Source organism: Dryobates pubescens, chromosome 22, assembly GCF_014839835.1.
Source record: "Dryobates pubescens isolate bDryPub1 chromosome 22, bDryPub1.pri, whole genome shotgun sequence".
Lineage (NCBI taxonomy): Eukaryota > Metazoa > Chordata > Aves > Piciformes > Picidae > Dryobates > Dryobates pubescens.
This window is the reverse complement of record NC_071633.1, coordinates 19,321,092-19,339,618: the sequence shown is the minus strand read 5'-3', so window position 1 is coordinate 19,339,618 and position 18,527 is coordinate 19,321,092. Positions and strand designations below refer to the sequence as shown.

Below are 18,527 nucleotides of genomic sequence, written 5' to 3'. Positions count from 1 at the left end.
AGAAAGGCTTTCTTTTTTGCTTCTGCCATAAGGCATTGTTGCATCATCTCAACACCCTGAGGAGGTCACCTCAGCAAATAATTTATGCTCCAAGTATCAATAAAACAGTTGGGACTGAGCATAGAATCACAGAACTGTCAGGGCTGGAAGGGAGCTCAAGCATCATCCCGTTCCAACCCCCCTGCCATGGGCAGGGACACCTCACACTACAGCAGGTTGCTCACAGCCACCTCCAGCCTGGCTGCAGACACCTCCAGGGATGAGGCTTCCACCACCTCCCTGGGCAGCCTGTGCCAGTGTCTCCCCAAGATGTGCAGGTAGCGTTTCCAGCTTCACCCAGGAGCCATGAGTCTAACGCTGCAAACATTGCTGCTGCTTATTCTGATGCAAGACAAAACCAACCCCAACCCCCCCAGATGCTGGTCTGCAATTAACACAAAGGTAGCCCAGCTGACTTGCTTCTGAGCTATTTACTTCCAAAACAGTGCTGGGCAACCATTAATCTGAGTTAGTTTCCCGACCAAGTGTTTAGATCTCAACATAGATGTCTATAAATAATCGACTGGCGACAGCATCCTTCTGAAGAGCAAATTGAAAGAGGCTCTGTTTGAGGAGGGAGTTCTTGCCGGGGGCAGTTTTATTTAGGGCTCGAATGGCAGTGTACAAATTTTGCTTCTCATACAAACTATAAATGGCTGCAACTAAGAGCCTTAGACTTTGACTTGCATTTCAAAGAGAGACAGCCCAGAGCCCCGGAGCGGGGCGGGTTTATTCTGCTGCTGGCCTTACAGATACTGCCAAATTCTTTCAGAGTTGCTGCCCCTCGAGAGTGCATTCAGAAATAGGTCTTGTGGCCAGCTCTCGAGTTGAGCCTTGAAAGGCTGCATCTTGGGAGGGGTAGGGGCATGGTGATGATGATGAGCAGGTGATTAGGAGGACAAGGAAGAAGAATGGGGAGGCTGAAGTGGAGAGTAAATAGGTGCTAAAAGCCAGATCAAGTGGCCTGGACCGTGGAATGTCGATGGTAGGAGATGGTCTTCGGTACCACATCGGATGGGAGAAAGAGGCTGAGGTGTGGCAAGGACAGAGAGCAAAATCCAGCAGTTTGTGAATAAGTAGAATTCCTCCACTCCGCTTCTGAGTCTCCGAACAATTAGCCATTGTTGACAAGATCTCGGAGCTGCTTTGATGGGAGGAAGCAGAAGGTTGCAAAATGCTGTCATTAGGAAGAGACTGATTTTCTGTGTGGTGGGAAAAAAACCTGCCAAATACTCCCAAGTGTGTGCTTGAGGAAACAAAAGTGAATAGAGGAACAGCTTCTGGTTTGAGATAGAATTGTTGCTGCTCTTTAGAGCCATCAAATACTCGGGGGGAGCAAACTCTGCCCGGTGGCTGCCTGTCAAACACAAACGTTGTTATCTCTCTGGTGGGGGGTTGTGTGGATGCTTGTCCCGAGAAACCTGTGCTCACCGAAGCTAATGTTGGGTCCCAGGCAGTTTTGGGCTGAAAATGACCAAGGCTGTGATTCATGAGCTGCTCATGCATGTAAATGCTGCTGTGAGCAACTGACTGTAGCTGCGCTGACAAAAAGAGTGGAGATTAACCCCTAGGTATCAAATCTACTGTGCACCGGTTTTGCTCTTGTGAGCTGCCCGGGTTCCACCTGCCTGCAGCTGTGTCGTGCCTGGCCAGTGACTCAAAACCTGAATCACTTTGCTCTGCAGGCATGGTGTGCCTGTGATCAGCCAAGCAGGCCTCCAGGCCTTGCCCTCTTGGGGTCAGGCTTTATGGTCTCAGGACTGCACTGTGTTTCACTTAGATAGAATGTCAATGGGATGCTGAGTGGCAGTTGCAGATTTCACCCTGGCAAAGCCCAGGCTGTGCTTCAGAGGGGCACTGGTGCTGGTGGAGACAATCCTTGAGGTGACTAAAAGGGACCAGTCCTTTAGGAATCACAATCACAGGGTGTTAGGGTTGGAAGGGACCTCAAGGATCAGCCAGTTCCAACTGGCAACCTGTGCCAGGCTCTCACCACCCTCATGGGGAACAACTTCTTCCTAACATCCAATCGCAATCTCCCCTTCTCTAGCTTGGATCCATCCCCCCAGTCCTATCCCTCCCTGACACCCTCAAAAGGCCCTCCCCAGCTTTCTTGGAGCCCCCTTCAGATGCTGGAAGGCCACAATTAGGTCTCCTGGGAGCCTTCTCCTCTCCAGACTGAACAGCCCCAACTCTCTCAGTCTGTCTCCATAGCAGAGCAGCTCCAGCCCTCTGCTCATCCTCATGGCCCTTCTCTGGACACCTTCCAGCACCTCCAGATCCTTCCTGGCACAGAGGCTCCAGAACTGGACCCAGAGCTCCAGCTGTGGTCTCAGCAGAGTGGAGCAGAGGGGCAGAATCCCCTCCCTGGCCCTGCTGGCCACACTTCTCTTGCTGCAGCCCAGGCTCTGCTTGGCTCTCTGGGCTGCAAGTGCTCCCTGCTGGCTCCTGCTGAGCTTCTCCTCCCCCAGCACACCCAAGGCCTGTTCTTCAGGGCTGCTCTCAAGGCAGTCCCTGCCCAGCCTGTATGGGTGCCTGGGATTGCCCTGATCCAGCTGCAGGAGCAGCAGTTTGGTTACTGTTGAGGTCCTATTTCCTTGTGGCTTTCTCACAAGTGTGGCATAAGCAGCTCTTATGATGCTCTGGTATTTTAAGTCATTAACTGATGTAATTGTAGTCTGGATGTTTGTGATTAAGTGACCAGGAGTTCTACAAGTCTATTTTAATGGCAGGTTTGCTGCAGCAAGGAGTCTCCTGGCTGGATTTGGCCACACCAGGAGCTCACCTGTATGAGGAGCTGCTGGGTAGGGGTCAGGAAGAGTGAGGACTTTCAAAAGACTGCTTGGGAATAGCTGGGAAGGGATTGCAGGGCACTGCCCTGGCCAGGTTCTCCATCTAGACTTTCCCCAAGAAAAGGAACTGGGAGTGACAGAGGATATAATTTTGCTATCCTCTTGGTGCTTGGCAAGCACACAGATCATGGGATGTATAAATAGAAGAATTGAACACAAGTAGAGAGAGGTCATTATGGCATGCACAAAGGGCTCAGTCAGACCACATCTGGAGAACTGGGCATGATTCAGAGACCATATTTCAGGAAGGACAGTGAACAATAAGGACTGGATTAGAAGAGGGTATTGTGGAGGCCATGAGGGCTCTACTTGGTGCCTGCACTTACTGCAGCCCCATGGATTACTCAATGAATTTGGTTTTACTGCATTGGAGGCTTCTGAAGAATGCCAAGGGGGATGGAGGAAGTGATTCCAATCTCTTCTCCCTAAGCTTTCTAATCCCAGAGTAATGCTGCTAAAGGCTGTGGTGGTTCTGGGGTTGTTATTGGTTACCTGTTGTAGCTTTCCTTTTGAAAGGAAGCTTGGTTGTGAGCTTTCCTGTGTTTCTGTTACATCTCTGTATGCTCTTCAGGGGGTTGGAACCAGGTGACCTTGGTCCCTTCCAACCCAAACCATTCCATGAGTCTGTATCATTTTGCCAGATCTCTCAGAACAACCCTCCCAGTGTTGTATCCACATCACAGTCTCTGCTAGCCTGAAATCCTTTCCCCACCCTCTCAGCTGGGTAAAGCTTCTCTTCTTGTGTCATAACCTCCACTGAGGTGGAGTTGCTCATCGTCCATCCACCTCCCAAGCAGCTGTGTCTGAGACCTTTGGAGCTGCTGAAGGTGAAAAGGGCGAAGTGAAGGGAGGATGGAGTGTTGCTAAGGGACACAATGTGCTGCTGACACATATGGGAAATGGAGACACTGCTGAGATGCTGAGAAGCATGGAGGAGGAAGATGAGAATGAGAAAGGAAGCAGAAGTGCTGCTCCTGTTACTCCATCCTCAAGAGGAGTGAAGCAGCCTCCTCATTTTCCAGCTAAGTGAGCTGGGACACTGAGTTAAACTGGTTGGGGTTTACACAACTAATTAATGCTAAGCCCTCTGCCTCTTGGACCACAGTCACTTTTGGCACAGGGCTCTGGTTTTGTTTCTTTCACAGTGTTTGTAACCTATTTATACCAGGCCTCATCAAACTTCCTGCTGCTTTTTTTGTGTGAGGTTTGTCTCGTTGTTATTTATAGCCCAGTATGGAGGTTCCTCTCCAGTGCTCCTTGCTGGATCTTGACAATAGAGTCCTAGAAACATAGGTGGGTTTCTCTCTCCACCAGTGTTACTCTGGTGTGGCTCTACAAAGCCAGCCTAAAGCCTTGCAGTCATGCCATTTATTTCCAGTCTCTGGATCCAAGTGTAGGGAGCAGTGGCTCTGTGTTGGGCAGTTTCATCCAGGCAAGAGATGATGGCACAGGGATAATGAACTGGGAGGTGCAAAGAGCTGCCTCTGCTGCATGAGCTTGGCAGTTGCTTCCTTTCCTTCTGTCTCTGTTTCTCCATCAAGGGAGGGGAATGAGGACAGTCACCATCTCCCAGAAGTACTCCTATCTTTCATCTTGCAAAGTGTGCTGCTGCTGCAGCAGATAGCTTGCTGTATTTCTTGGCAGTCACTATAACACAAGCTGAGGATATGTTCCCTTGTGCTTATGTTCAATTAAGGGCTTGGGGCCAAGCCAGGTTCCTGGTTGTCCAGAAGACCACAGGGATATGGAAGTGGGATTGATGACTCAGGAATCACTGGCTCAGTACAAGCCCAAAGCCTTTCTCCTGCATTTGCAGTCATTCACATTCCTCTGTCACAGCTGGATTAAATGTAATAGTCCTTGAGATACTTCCCACCTTCTGCTCTCCAGCTTCCAGCCCAGGGCCACCATTTTCACAGCAGAAGTGAGGGGAAGCATGTCAGTCACTTGCAAGTGTGGGGTGAAGGCAGGGCACAGGGACTAACCTAGGAGTGAGGAGGTGGTGTTGGTATTTGTAGTGACCACCAGAAGGGTTCTGCTCTTGCTGTGGCAGGGTGATGCTGCAGCTCACATAGTGCTGCTGCTTCCCCTGCTTCCGGACCAGGAGGTGCTGCAGTGCCCTTGATCCTACAAAATCAGCAGCAGACTTTTGTGAGTGCTTTAAGACTCTCTCTGGGGGTATTTTGATGCTGCCAGTGAGTCAGTGTCTGTTGACATTGCCTGTCCTACGTGGAGGACCAGCCTGCATGCTTTGAGATGACACATGGCTGAAAGCTGGGGAGGGACTTTTTAGGCTGTCAGGGAGGGATAGGGCTGAGGGGGATGGAGCAAAGCTAGAAATGGGGAGATTCAGGTTGGATGTTAGGAAGAAACTCTTCAGCATGAGGGTGGTGAGAGCCTGGCACAGGTTGCCCAGGGAGGTGGTGGAAGCCTCATGCCTGGAGGTTTTGAAGGCCAGGCTGGATGTGGCTGTGAGCAACCTGCTCTGGTGAGGTGTCCCTGGCCATGGCAGGGGGCTTGGAACTGGCTGAGCCTTGAGGTCCCTTTCAACCCTGACAGTTCTGTGATTCTATGATCAGATTCTTAAAGCAAACTGCATTTTGCTCACTTGAAAGGGACATTGTCCCTAGGAGGAGTTAGCCTGAAGCCAGGGAGCCCCCAGGAGGGCTGCATAGGGAGCCCCCAGGAGGGCTGCATAGGGAGCCCCCAGGAGGGCTGCATAGGGAGCCCCCAGGAGGGCTGCATAGGGAGCCCCCAGGAGGGCTGCATAGGGAGCCCCCAGGAGGGCTGCATAGGGAGCCCCCAGGAGGGCTGTGCGAGTCAGATCTGCCCAGAAGTGCCAAAGCAGGACAACAGCTCTTCAATGGACAGATTCAGTTCAGCACTTGCAGGAGGTTACAAGATCTTCTCTCTCTGCTTGAAGCTGGTTCCCCTTCTGCTTTTTCCTCCTGTTTCCAATTACAGGATTACTGTTTAATGTGGATGCAGATACAGGCAACTGTGTTTGATTTTCCTTCCTGCTGGCAGAGAGAAACTGAAAGAGCTGCCTGCCTGCTTTGGAGCAGAGCCCACAGCACTTTCCTGCATGTGAGCAATTAGCTGCATTGTTTGCTGATCACAAGCCTTTCTCACCATCCAGAAAGTGGCTGGAGTCGATTATAGAACCTGGTGTGTTTCCATTTGAGTGAGTTCTACCAGCAACACTGTGGACTCTCTGTGTTTTTTGAGAGGTGGGAAGCATTGTTTGGATTCTGTCAGAAGGGTCCTGTCTTGTTTCATAAAATGGAGAAGGGTTGAGCTTTCCTAGCTGTGGGAGGTCAGCAACTGGCATCAGTTCTGGATGGTGTTCTGTGCTCTGAGCTGATGGGGCAGAAGGAGCTGTGTGGTGCTTGTGTTGCTTGGTAGAGTAGGAGATGGCCAAGGAGAGCCTTGCATGCTCCTGGCCACAAAGAGCTGCAAGAGTTTGTGACAGGGACAGCCATGCTGATGGCACAGCCAGCTGCCAGTGTGGGAACTGCAGCTCACTTGGATGAGGTTCTGAGTCCCCTGGTTCAAACAGACCCACTTTGGCTGTCACTGTGGTGTAGTCAGGTCATGTTCATTTGAATATCCCCAGGGATGGGGCCCTAGCCACCTCCCTGGGCAACCTGTCACAGTGTTCCACTACCCCCATGGTAAAGAACTTGTTCCCAACATCCAGTCTCAATCTGCTCTTCTCTAGTTTGAAGCCATTGACCCTCATCCTGTCACTCTACTATCCTGTCACTCCACTATTGGGTCTCTCCAGAGCCTCCTCTCTTCCAGGCTGAACAACCTGGACTAGATGACCTTTGGAGGTCCCTTCCAACCCAGACCATTCTGTAGTTGGCCTTCCCAGGCACAGCTCAGTTCTCTGGGGTCAGCTGTTCTCATCTCACAGACTGTTGCTTGTGGAATTCATCACAAGCCAAGTACTGCACTGATGCTTTTGGTTTCCCAGCAGATTTTTCTGGTATATTTACAGCAGTTCTGATTTCACTTCTGTGGCTTTTTGCAGGGCTTTCAGAAACAGTTCCTAACCTGTTTCAATTCTGGCCAAAGGGAGAAATCAGTGTGTGTTGTATTGTCTCATAGACTTTGCTAGGTTCATTAAAAACCACAGCAGCTTGCAGTGTATTTCCCTGTCCTGATTTTATTCCTGATTCCCTGCCTAACCTGTCAGGAAGAGAGCCAGCACATGTCTGGAAGAAGGGAGTTAAACCCCTGGGCAACCTCCACAAGGAGTCCCAACAGCAGAGCCTGAGTGCTTTGCAAACAAGCCTCCTTTAACCCTTTGCCACCTGAGAGTCCCCATCTTAACCTCCAGACATCATGAAAGTGTTTGAAAGTCATCAAATGCTGATGAGTTAATCATGAGGAAGTGAAGGATTTAGATTGAAGTAGAGAGAGCACAGAGATCGTTGCAGCAGGGTCACAGTGATGGCTGCTCTTGGGCTGGGAGTGTGCCATGCACCCAGCATGGAGTGGGAGCTTCTCCCACTGAGATAAGGTTTTAAACCAGTCAAATCTTCAAACAAAATTCAGGTCAAGGTCTGTGTTGACTTGAGTCTTGAGATCAAAAGAGCAGAACTTGAGGCCAGCCTCTGCGTGACGATGGGATGCTCAGAGATGGACCCAGAGCTCCTTGCAGAAGTTGCCCAGTGGGGTGCTGGACCAGTGGCCCAGCTGAGGGAAACCACAGAGGAGTTTTGCCCAGCCCTGCAGAGCAGGTTGCAGCCAAAGCTCCCAGCAGCCCCTCTGAAGGCAGAAAGCTGCCCAGCAGTGTGAGCAGACTTTTCCCTGGACCCAGCTCACGCCGTGGAAACATTTTTCAGTTAAAAAGCATCAAATTGCAGACAACTCCAAAATATTGAGGCAAGCAGAAGAAAGGAGTTTGAGGAAGTGCCTAACAGGAATTGCAGCCAGTTGTGACTGCCTGTTGGCAGCAAGTGCCTGTGAACAGGTTGGGTCTGTTAGCTGAGGCAGAGTGAGTTTGGTTTTCTTTCCAGCTGCTCTTTCAGAGGCTGTGGCAGTAGCAGGAATTGGTTGTTCAGCCTTGCCCCCGTGGCACAAAAGTGCCTTCCACTGGGCTGCTGCAGGGGGCTGCCCCCTGCCAGCCATGCTTACAGAACACATTCCCACTAACTTCCCCTGGATTTGGATCCCATGCTTAAGCCCCTGGTTGTGGGGATTAAAGAGAACAAGTTGATCACTGAGTAGAAGGACAGAGTGACCTCCCTGCTCCTGCTGGCCACACTGTCTGTGATACAGGCCGGGGGCCATTGGCTACCTGGGCACACTGCTGGCTCATGTCTTCTTCCTAGATACCTCAGGGGCCCATGCTCTTAATATGCCATGCTTGGCTCATTAAAAAATGAGTAAGATATTGTGAGCAGAAGGTCAGGATCCAGCCAGGGCTGTGCAGGGACCGCAGCACAGCCCCCAGCAGAGACACTGCTGTGAGAACAGTGCTGGCCCCTTCCTGCAGGGCACTTACCTGCTGCTCCACCTGCTTGTTTTACAGGGAAAGCACATTCTTAAGGGCCAGGAGCCCAACTGGCAGTTGTAAGGTGCTCAGACGAGAGAGTGTGTTGATGTGAGTTGGTTTGTTTCACTTAGCTGTGTTTGTTTAGCTAGTGCTGACTGGAGCCAGTATTGCCACAGCTATCGAGATACAGAGCAGGGAATGGCAAACAGAAATGGAAGCTGCCCCTGGGGTTTATACCATCATAGAATCACAGAATGCTTTGGCTTGGAAGAGACCTTTCATGGTCATCCAATCCAACCTCCATCCCCAGCCAGAGCAGGTTGCTCAGGGCCCCAGACAGCCTGACCTTGAATGTGTTCAGGGATGGGACCTCCATCACCTCCCTGGGCAGTGTTCCACCAGCCTCAGAGCAAGGAACTTCTTCCTCGTAGCACCTTTTGACTGCAAATTCCTTGACCTGGGTGGGAGGAGAGCAGGTCCTGCCCTTTGCAGGTTCAGTCACTGCTCTCTGTCTCGAAGCTGTGTCAGGAGTTGTTTTCTCATTCCCAGGTCTGCTCAGCCCTCTTGAGAGCTGCCAGACATGGGGACCTTCAGGAGATGTGATGTAAGGAGAGGCTGATTCATAGCCCACTGCCATCCCAGGGGGAATCCCAAGTGGCATCACTGGGCCCTGGCAGGTGGCCAGTCTCAGTAACATCCTTATTTGTGTCTTGTGCACCGAGGCTGCTCCTCAGCTGTCCCAGGGCAGACGAGCACAGCAATCTTGTGCTCAGCTATCTGGTACAAGGGAGTTGTTTTCCCCACTAGTAAATAAATCAGCTCTGTTTCCTCTTCCCCACAGCACCTGGAAAACTGCTAGCTGAGGAACTGAGACAAGGCTGTTTCGGTTCTGAGCCAGCTGAAACCACTCTGCAAATCTTTATTTTTGATTCCCTGTTAGGAAACAGAACCAACCCAAAGTGGCTGCCAGAGGAGCCCCCTCCCCCCTTTCCTTCCCTGCCTGCCTTCATTATGTAACTGCCAGTTGCTGTTTTCCCTGCTGCAGAATTATGTGCCTCCAGTTGAAACTTTGGACAAATCAGTCTATTTTCATCCTCCCTCTGCTATAAATTCAATCCATATGTCCTTTAAACATCCTTTCATAGCCTTAACATGGAAAAGGAAGTGGCTTCAGCTCTGTATAGGAGGCTGGAGTGTTTTTCAAGCAAGCTCCTCTAGTTTGCATGCATCCCTTCTGGTAGCCCTTAAAGCCTCCACTTCCTAATTATTCAGGTTGCAGAGGGCACTGGCAGAGCTCTCTCCACCAGCTAACAGTGATGTACAGTGCACCACCACAACAGGGTCAATTATTCCCTTATCCTCAAAGCCTCCAGGAAGTTTTTGATGCAGCCCTTGGCTTCTTACCACCAAGCAGGATGCAAAGAGGATGTGAAAGGGGTAGGAGAGATCAGTTCAGCATAGCATTTCAAAAGAAAACGTTTGAGACAAAGAAACAAAAGCCTGGCCCAAGGTGCTGCCTCCCAGGCTGGCAGGGCTTTGTGTGACAAGAATTCACAGCACCTTTGTGACTGGAGGTCACTGCAGTAGGGCTGAAGTGTCTCCACGGCTGAGACCGAACCGGGGTCAGAAGGTGAGGCTGGGAAGGAAGAGAAACACATCAGTGTGGCTGTGCATGCTCAGGGCTGAAGGCAGAAATAAAGGATTGAGCAGAGTAAGAGCAGAGGCAGTTGTGTAAGAGGCTGCAGTGGAAGGAGTGTGTGGTGAATGCATGTGTGCAATGCAATGATCTTCCCCATCCCTCTGTGCTGCAGAGAGGTCATTTAGAGAGATGAAGATCTCCTCAACCTCAGAACCCGTGGGTGCAGTTTGGCGTTCCCAGAGGTTGGCACATGGGGAGAAACTGCAGGTTCAAAGAGCTGGCAGAGCCCATGGCTTTGTTTTTGGAGTGGCAAAGGCTGCAGCTACACATTTACCTTAGATGGACTTGAGATTATCTTCCACACCTCCAGACCCAGGCCTTTATGGTTAGCAATCTGCATACAGCTGGTGCAAAGCAAGCTGCCTGCCTGCAGCTGAGTTGTTGTGTAAACAACAGGGGAGGCTTCACTGAGGCTTTTCATGTAGGTTCATCTCAACTCCAATTTGTTTCTAGTTCTTTAAAGGCTGTAGCAACATCCAGCCTCACTCCCTAGAGCCTGGTTTCACTCTTTCAGCCACTCCAATGGTATTGACAGCACTGCTGGATTTTATGGGAACTGTTTGAAAGGCCTCAGGTCCCCCCAAGCAAAGGTGCAAAGGTGTCCAGGTCTCTGCTGAGAGCAGCAGGAGGGAGGCTTTGCTTCTCCTCTGCTGCAGCTCCACTTGTGACAGGGCTGTTCTTTGCTCTCCCCCCAGGTGTGCTCTCTCTGCCTGCCTCCTTCAGCCCATACAACGATGGCTCTGTGGGCAGTGATGGAAGGGCTGATGCTTATGCTCAGCTGGAACTCCGAACTTTGGAGCAATCCCTGTTGGCAACTTGTGTTGGGAGCATCTCGGAGCTGAGTAAGTAATCAAACGTGGGCTCACGGGGAAGCAGGAGAGGCAGTCCCTCTGCTGCTGAGGTCAGTGGCTGCTGGCAGTGTGAGCAGAGGTTTGGCTAGTGCTGGGTAAGAGTTGGTTGCCAGGTGGCACTGGTAGTGAAAATCAGGTTGCTTCATTAAACTGCTTTAGGTTTGATTGGCCCCAGAGATGCAGCAGCTGGGGCTGTTCAAGCCTTTGGGTGGTTATTGGCCTTAGTGCTGACAGAGGATGGACCTTGTGCACAGAATCACAGAATGGTGGGCACTGGAAGGGACCTCTGGAGATCATCCAGCCCCAACACCCCTGCTAGAGCAGGAGCACCTTGAGTAAATCACACAGGAACACATCCAGGTGGGTTTGGAATGGGCTGGAGACTCCCCAGGCTCTCTGGGCAGCCTGCTCCAGAGCTCTGCTGCTCTCCAAGGAAAGAATTTTTCCTTTATGTCTATGTGGAACCTCCTGTGCTGCAGGCTGTGTCCACTGCCCCTTGTCCTCTCACTGCACACCACTGAGAAGTGTCTGTCTCCATCTTCCTGGCACTCACCTTTAGCTACTGCTCAGCATTCATGGGATCCCTGCCCTTGCCTCCAGGCTAAGCAGCCCCAGCTCTCACAGCCTTCCCTCGAGGGGAGCTGCTCCACTGCTCTCATCATCTTTCACACATTTACAGATTGTGGGTTGGAAGGGACCCTCAAAGCTCATCTTGTCCAACCCCCTGCAGTCAGCAGGGACACCCCAACTAGATCAGGCTGCCCAGGGACACAATGAGTTTGATCTTGAATGTCTCCAGGGACGGGGCCTCAACCACATCCCTGGGCAGCTTGTTCCAATATTTTAGCACCCTCACAGTGAAGAACTTTGTCCTAATGCCCAACCTACATCTACCTGCTCCAGTTTCAAACTGCCCAGCTGCTTCTGGAGGCTTTCTTGTACACTTGTGGAGTGCAGCAGTGGCACCTCCTTCAGACAGCAGAGAGAGTTCCCTCTCTTGGCACTTGTGCAGTGGAACTGTGAAGGGTGCTGGCAGTTCAGGGAGAAGCTTTTCAGTTCCTTCCAAAACAAAAAGTGGAGGGGGGAAAAAAAATTCTGAGAGCACTTTGGTAACAAAAACTTGTTCATATCCTCCTTCTTTTAATGCTAACCAAATGAAATGTTCCATTCCTAGGCCGCTCACAAAGCCCCTCTAAAGTAAACAAAACTGATTTGTGTTTTCCTGGTCTGCTTTCCCCCTCGCAAGGTTTCTGCTGGCATCGCTTTCTTAGCCTCCACCACCTGAATGCTAATGAAGCTCAGGGCCAGCAAGAAGCTTGTGGCTTTCACCATTTATTTTGCAACCTGCCTTCATTTGAGGTTTTCAGATTCCTTGAACACACCTCTATTTATTCTGGAACACAAGAGAACATTTGTAGCATGGGCCTGAGATCGAATACAGCTTCCTCTTTCTCTTCCCATGTCCCTGCTTTGGGCCAGCTTGGTCATTACATCCAGTGAATGGATCTCCTGATACAGTTGCCTACTTTTTTTTTTTATCCCCTACCTTTTTTTCCCTCCTTTTTAATTTTTTTTTTAACTGCCGCTGCACATTGCCAGACAAATAGAGAGGGTGAGTGTGCAGAGGAGAGGGAAGGTTATTGCCCACTGAAAACTTGAGTTCCAGATGAATTTCTGCTCCAACTGCACAGAGGATCCACAACAGGCCTAAAATGGGTAGGTTCTGGAGAGTCAGGAGTTCCCTAGGGGAAAGGCAGAGGTGCTGGGAGGTTTTACCTTCTGAAGTGAGTCCTCAAAGCGAATGCCCTGTGCCACAAATGAGTGGCAAAGCGAAGCTTTCGGCGCTCGGCATCGCTGACCTCCTGGCTTTCCACAGCTCCCTGGAAGGAGGTTGGAGTGAGGTGGGGGCTGGTCTCTTCTCCCTAGTCTCAGGTGATAGGAGGAGAGGAAATGGCCTGAAATTATGCCAGGGGAGGGTTAGGTTGGAGACTGGACAAAAATGGCTGCCCAGGGTGGCCACCACCCCTGGAGGTGTTTGAGGAACCTGTGGCCATGGCCCCCTGGGCTGTGGTTTCCTGGCCATGGTAGTCTTAGGCTGAGAGTTGGACTCGATGGTCTTCAAAGTCTTTTCCAACTGATCCAATTCTGTGATTCTCTCAGGTCATGTTTGGACATGGAGGTTTCTTCCTAACCTGTTCAGCTGGAGGCTGTTTGGGAAGCTTGCTGTTAGAGGAACTAAAAATAACTTCCTAGGAATTCCAGACTGAGGCACATGTCCCAGCTAATTTCGGGGCCATTTCTCAGGAACCACCTTTGTGATGGGGCACCTATTTCAGTTCCATCCTTTCCCAGTATTGTAACTGGAGGACACAATAGACTGAGATTTCCTGTCAGGATTTTAGGGGACTGCAAAACATAAAGCAGCAGAGGATTGTCCCAAGGGGAAAAAGTAGATCCTAGCTGTGTGCAGTGATCCTTCAGCTCCCTGGTGTGGTAGTTGCACTGCTCAGAGGTGTAGTGTCTGAAGTCTTCATTGCAAAGCTCTTGAGTTTGAAATGCACCACAATAAAAGGAGAGTAAACAGGGTGTGCCCAAAGCAGGCTTCTTGCACAAAGACCAGCTTGATGTGGCAGCAGAGCTGCTGTCTACAGGCCATTGCTCTGTGAACTTTCTGAACATCTGCAATCATACAATCCTGAGTAGAAACTGGGTAGGACAGGTCAGGGTCCTCCAAGCCTAGTCCCCCAGTCCCCTGACACAGAGGCAGGTTGCATCAAACTCAAAGACCAAGAGGGCTGAGCAGCTCAGAAAGCTCCTGGATTGAACTTCTTAAAGGGCTCCTGGGAGAGTTTCTGGCCAGCTCGTGCCAGTCAGCATGGTGAATATTGGCTTTTGAATAGGAGAGCCAGGTTGCCTTGTTCTGGAGCAACCTGCAGCTGGGGCAAGGGAGAGAGAAGCAGGCCCCTAGAAGAAGAGATTTCTCTACTGAACATATCATTGATTTGTCACAGGTGCCTGGGCAGGAGGGTAGAACACCACAGCCCTGGTGGCAGATGTGGCAACAACCTCATAAGATGGTGCTGCTGGTGATGGGAGTAGGGGATTCATCCTGGTGCTGCTGGGTGTGCCTTGTGCAAGCTGGGCTCCCAACTTGGGCACTGCACATTCCACACAGCTGTCACAAAATTCCAGCATGGAGGGGGTGGAAGGGACCTCTGGAGATCATTCAGTCCAACCCCCACTGCTAAAGCAGGGCACCCACAGCAGCTTGCCCAGGAGCACAATGGCCAGGGGTGCTGGGAGCTCCCCATAGAAGGAGACTCCACAACCTCTTTGGGAAGCCTGCACCAGGGCTCCAGTACCCTCCCATCACCTCTTTGGGAAGCCTGCACCAGGGCTCCAGTACCCTCCCATCAAAGAAGTTTTTCCTTATGTTCAGGTGGGACCTCCTGGGTTCCAGTTTGCTCCCACTGCCCCTTGTCCTGTAACTGGGCACAAGAGTTTGGCCCCATCCTCTTGCCCCCCCACCCTTTGGCTCTTGCTGAGCATTGATCTGATCCCCTCTGGGGCTGCTCTTCTCCAGGCTCAACAGCCTCAGGTCCCTCAGCCTTTCCTCCTCACAGAGATGCTCCAGGCCTCTCAGCAGCTTTGGAGCCTCCACTGGACTCTCTCCAGCAGTTCCCTGTCTCTCTGGATCTGGGGAGCCCAGAGCTAGACACAGTACTCCAGCTGTGCTATCAGTAGGTTTTGTAGGCAGCCAGAAGCTGGTGTGTGTGGCTGGCAAGAGGAGAAACCCAGCAACAGAGTAGGATGGAAAAATCGCTGTTAAACTGTTCTGAATGTGTGGTTAGTGAGGGAAGTTTCACTCCATGCTTTGGAGCCAGGAGCTTGTCCTTTGAAAGAAAGCTCTGTTTGCTGTAGGCTAACCTGCAGGGTCGCAGGCCGGGGACAGCTTGTGGCTCTGTGCAGGCAAAGGATGATGTGCACACACAAAAGACATTTCTCTCAGCTGTAAGAGCTTTTGTTTAGCTCAGGAAAGCATAGCTAAGGGCACTGTGGCTGAGCAGTACAAGAGATGCTTTTGCCTTCCTTCTCTCCGTGCAGGCGACTTGGTGTCGCGAGCCATGCACCACATGCAGTGCCTGAACACCCTCCGCCCAGGCATGAGCCCCCTTCGGCAGCCCCGCCAGCAGCAGCCCATCTCCTGGTCTCCTGATGCTCTCCACACCCTCTACTACTTCCTGCGCTGTCCTCAGATGGAGTCCATGGAGAACCCCAACCTTGACCCTCCACGAATGACCCTGAACAACGAACGGTGAGTCGCTGGCTCAGCCCTAGGAGCCGGGGGGGAGCTCAGCTCTCCTTTTGCTGAGTGACTACGTGTGCCTGGGCAGCTCTGGGGGCTGCTACCTGTCAGCCAGAGCTGTTCTGCAGCCAGGCCAGGCTCTGTGGTCGGCGGTGCCAAGTTCACGAAGCCTTGGCACCGGCACTGGAAAGTGAGCTGTTTCTTCGTGCAGTCTTTCCGAGCGAGGCAGAGCCCCGCTGCTGCCAGCAGGGCTTGTCCAGAGAGGCTGCCAAAAGCACATGTGGTTGCCTAAAGCAGTTCAGGACCTCACCAAAGAAAATGTTACTTTCTGAATAGCACCAATTAACAATTGTCAGCCTGCTGAGGAAAAGCAACCTTGTTTGCTGTGCAGAGGTCTGGAGGGATTGATGATCGTCCTTCTGAAGGGTGACTTGAGTTGGTGCTGTGTGTCTGGTATAGGAAGCAAACACCTACAGGGGGAAGGCAGTGGTCCCCCTGCCTTCTGCCAGTGCCATAACTAACTCTGAAAGCAGGCTCCATTATTAGAGTGGACAGAAACTTTCCAGGGGGATGTTTTTGTCTGTTGGAACCCACCCTGGTTTCCTTCCTACCCAGCTCCCTGGCAGTCCACCTGACAGGCTGGTGGCAGCGGGGAGCTGAGGGACCCTCAGAGCCCCATCCACAGCTGGAGTTCCTGGACAGGTCAGGCAGCTTCTGCTCTCTAGCTTCTCAGCTCAAAGGCAGACTGAGAACTGGTTTCCTTGCAGTTGCTTCCTGACTCTCCCAGTTTGAAATGCACATCCAATTTTACATTCAGTTCAGAAATCAGGCTCAGGTTGGGTATTAGGACAACTTTCTTTCCAGAGAGGCTTCTCGGGCATTGGAACAGGCTGCCCAGGGAGGTGGTTCAGTCACCATCCCTGGAGGGGTTGAGAAGATGCATGGATGTGGTGCTTTTGGACATGGCATAGAGGTAGTGGCATAGTAGTAGTGCTGGGATTGTGAGCAGTTGGACTGGATGATCTCAAAGGTCTCTTCCAACCTCAACAGTTCCATGAAGTCAGTGAAGCTGAATAAGCTAGGGATAGGAAGAGAGGTAGCTGCATAACCCAGAGCCCTTTGGGGATCACTGATCTTCAGCAAATACCTGGAGCAGGGTGGTTTGGTTCGGTTTGGTTTGTGTTTGCTCTCTGTGCAAAGAGAGTTCTTGTGAGTGAGGCCAGCCTCTGGGAAGTTGGGCCAGCACTTCCCACAGCCATAGAGCTGAAGCTGCTCACTTGCTCCCATCTCAGAGCTGTAGATGAAGCCCTTCTGTGCTGAGCTCTTTTCAGTGCTCTCTGTGTGATGTTACTGCAGCTACTTGTTTTGTACACCGAGGATAATGAATGAGTTAAATCAGGAGTGCAGTTTTCTCTCCAGTTGCTCCCAAACAATGCTTTTCACATGGTTCACTGGAGTGGTTTTGGAATGCAGGCTGCAACTCTCTTTTGTTTTCAAATCCTCCCTAGATCCTGCAGCAGCTGGGGTAAGGGAAATTTCTGCCATTCTTGATCTTCTGACCAGCACTTGGCTGTAAAGGAAATTAAAGAGAGTACATTAAAATGGAGCAAAACCTGACATTAGAGGGAAAACAGAACCTGAGGACAATCAGGTTAAACAGGCTGCCCAGGGAGGTTGTGGAGTCTCCTTCTCTGGAGACTTTCAGGCCCCATCTGGATGTGTTCTGTGTGACCTGTGCTGGAGTCTCTGGTCCTGCTCTGGCAGGGGGCTTGGACTCGGTGATCTCCTGAGGTCCCTTCCAACCCCTAACACCCTCTGACTCTGTGAATTGGCTTTGAAAGTGTATGAAACCTGGAAATGAAACAAATACTGCCCAGTGGAGCAGAAATGAACACCCAGCCCTGCCTGTCATTTGCTCCAAGGTAATAACTGTGTGAGTCTGGCTGTACTGACCTCTGTGCACTGTGTTCAGCATGGCCACTTGGGTCCCTATTGCCAGCAGCACTTTAGACAGGAGAGAGTTTATTTTTTCATAGCTTAAGAGGGGAGATGGTTGAGGCTGTGTGTGGGAAGCTGGACTCGTGGCATGAGAGATGAGGACATTGATTGACCTAATGTGACTTGGAAAGGCTTTGCAGCTCAGTTCTTTTATTCTCTCCTGAGCTGCACTCAATCAGCTGCAGATCCCACACTGCTCTTTTGTGTGGTTGTGCTCTCTCTGGAGCACCCTTGTCATGTGCACTGCCATCCCACTTTGTGTGCAGCTGAGAAAATCTGGGTCACCAGCAAGGACAGCAGTGCTGACCTGTGCTGCAGGCCCTAGGCTCCTGTGGGAACAGTGATAGCACTCTTGAACAGCACTCTGCACCTGGGCAAGGAGAGGCTCTGAGAGCTGCAGTCCTTTAGTCTGTCTAGAGCCCTGACAACCTTCTGTCCTCCTTGCCTGGCTTGCTGTTAGTGAGCTTTCTCTGTGTCACACCCCTGCAGAGTGCTGTGGAAATCCACACAGTGTAGGGTCTGGGAGGTCTTCACACGTGAAAGCAACATAGTCCTGGCCCCATGTGCACCGGAGGGCTTCATATGCCACAAAGAGCTTTGCAAAACCTCCCTGAGCTTCCCAACCTAGCCTGCAGCAGACTGTGCAAGGTGTGAAAACACACAGCCTGCACCACTGCAGGGAGGTGTGCAAGGCACCCTGCTGAGCAGAGCCAGCTCTGTGCCTTAGCCATGCTCTGCACCTTGGCTGCTGAGGACTTGAGGTGAGTCAAACTGTCCTGCAGGAATGGAGTGGATGCAGTGGTCTCCAGAGCTTGCAGATAGAAGACCTCTCTGTTTTGGCCCCTAGCAAGCAAATGGTTTGGGATGGCAATAGAGTGAAACTCCAGGAAATTTGTGGGTTGGTTATGGCTGGTTCTGATACTTGCCTCCAGGTAGAGGCCCTGAAGCAGCAGAAGAGGAGGCAGAATTAGAGAGCAAGCAGAGAGGCATTTTAGCCACGAGATACGAAACTCTTCCACAAGGAATGCAGTTGCTGGCCAAGCCAGGACCCACTTGGAACCCCCAGATGACCTTATTTACTGCATGGACAGTAAACCATCTGCTCTGTTGTGTCAAATAGGCCACCTGAGGAAGCGTTTTGCAAACACAGAGTGCCACTTGTGCAACACTTTGGCAGAGGAATTAGACCCCGAGGTGAGAGCAAGCTGCGTTCCGCAGCAAGGATCCACCTGAGCCGCCCGGGGGCTGGGAGCTCGTCTGTGTCATCAGACAGCAC

The 18,527-nt window shown here is 51.4% G+C and overlaps 1 protein-coding gene across 1 annotated transcript in view; it reads left to right on the top strand.

Annotated features, from left to right (window-relative positions):
* The window catches only part of ABTB2 (ankyrin repeat and BTB domain containing 2), a 115,579-nt gene that overhangs the window by 57,786 nt on the left and 39,266 nt on the right, over positions 1-18,527 (top strand). Inside the window, exons 2-3 of the mRNA XM_054171843.1 lie at positions 10,792-10,938; positions 15,052-15,262. Of these exons, the coding sequence (XP_054027818.1) occupies positions 10,792-10,938; positions 15,052-15,262 (358 nt within the window). The remainder of the gene's footprint in view (positions 1-10,791; positions 10,939-15,051; positions 15,263-18,527) is intronic.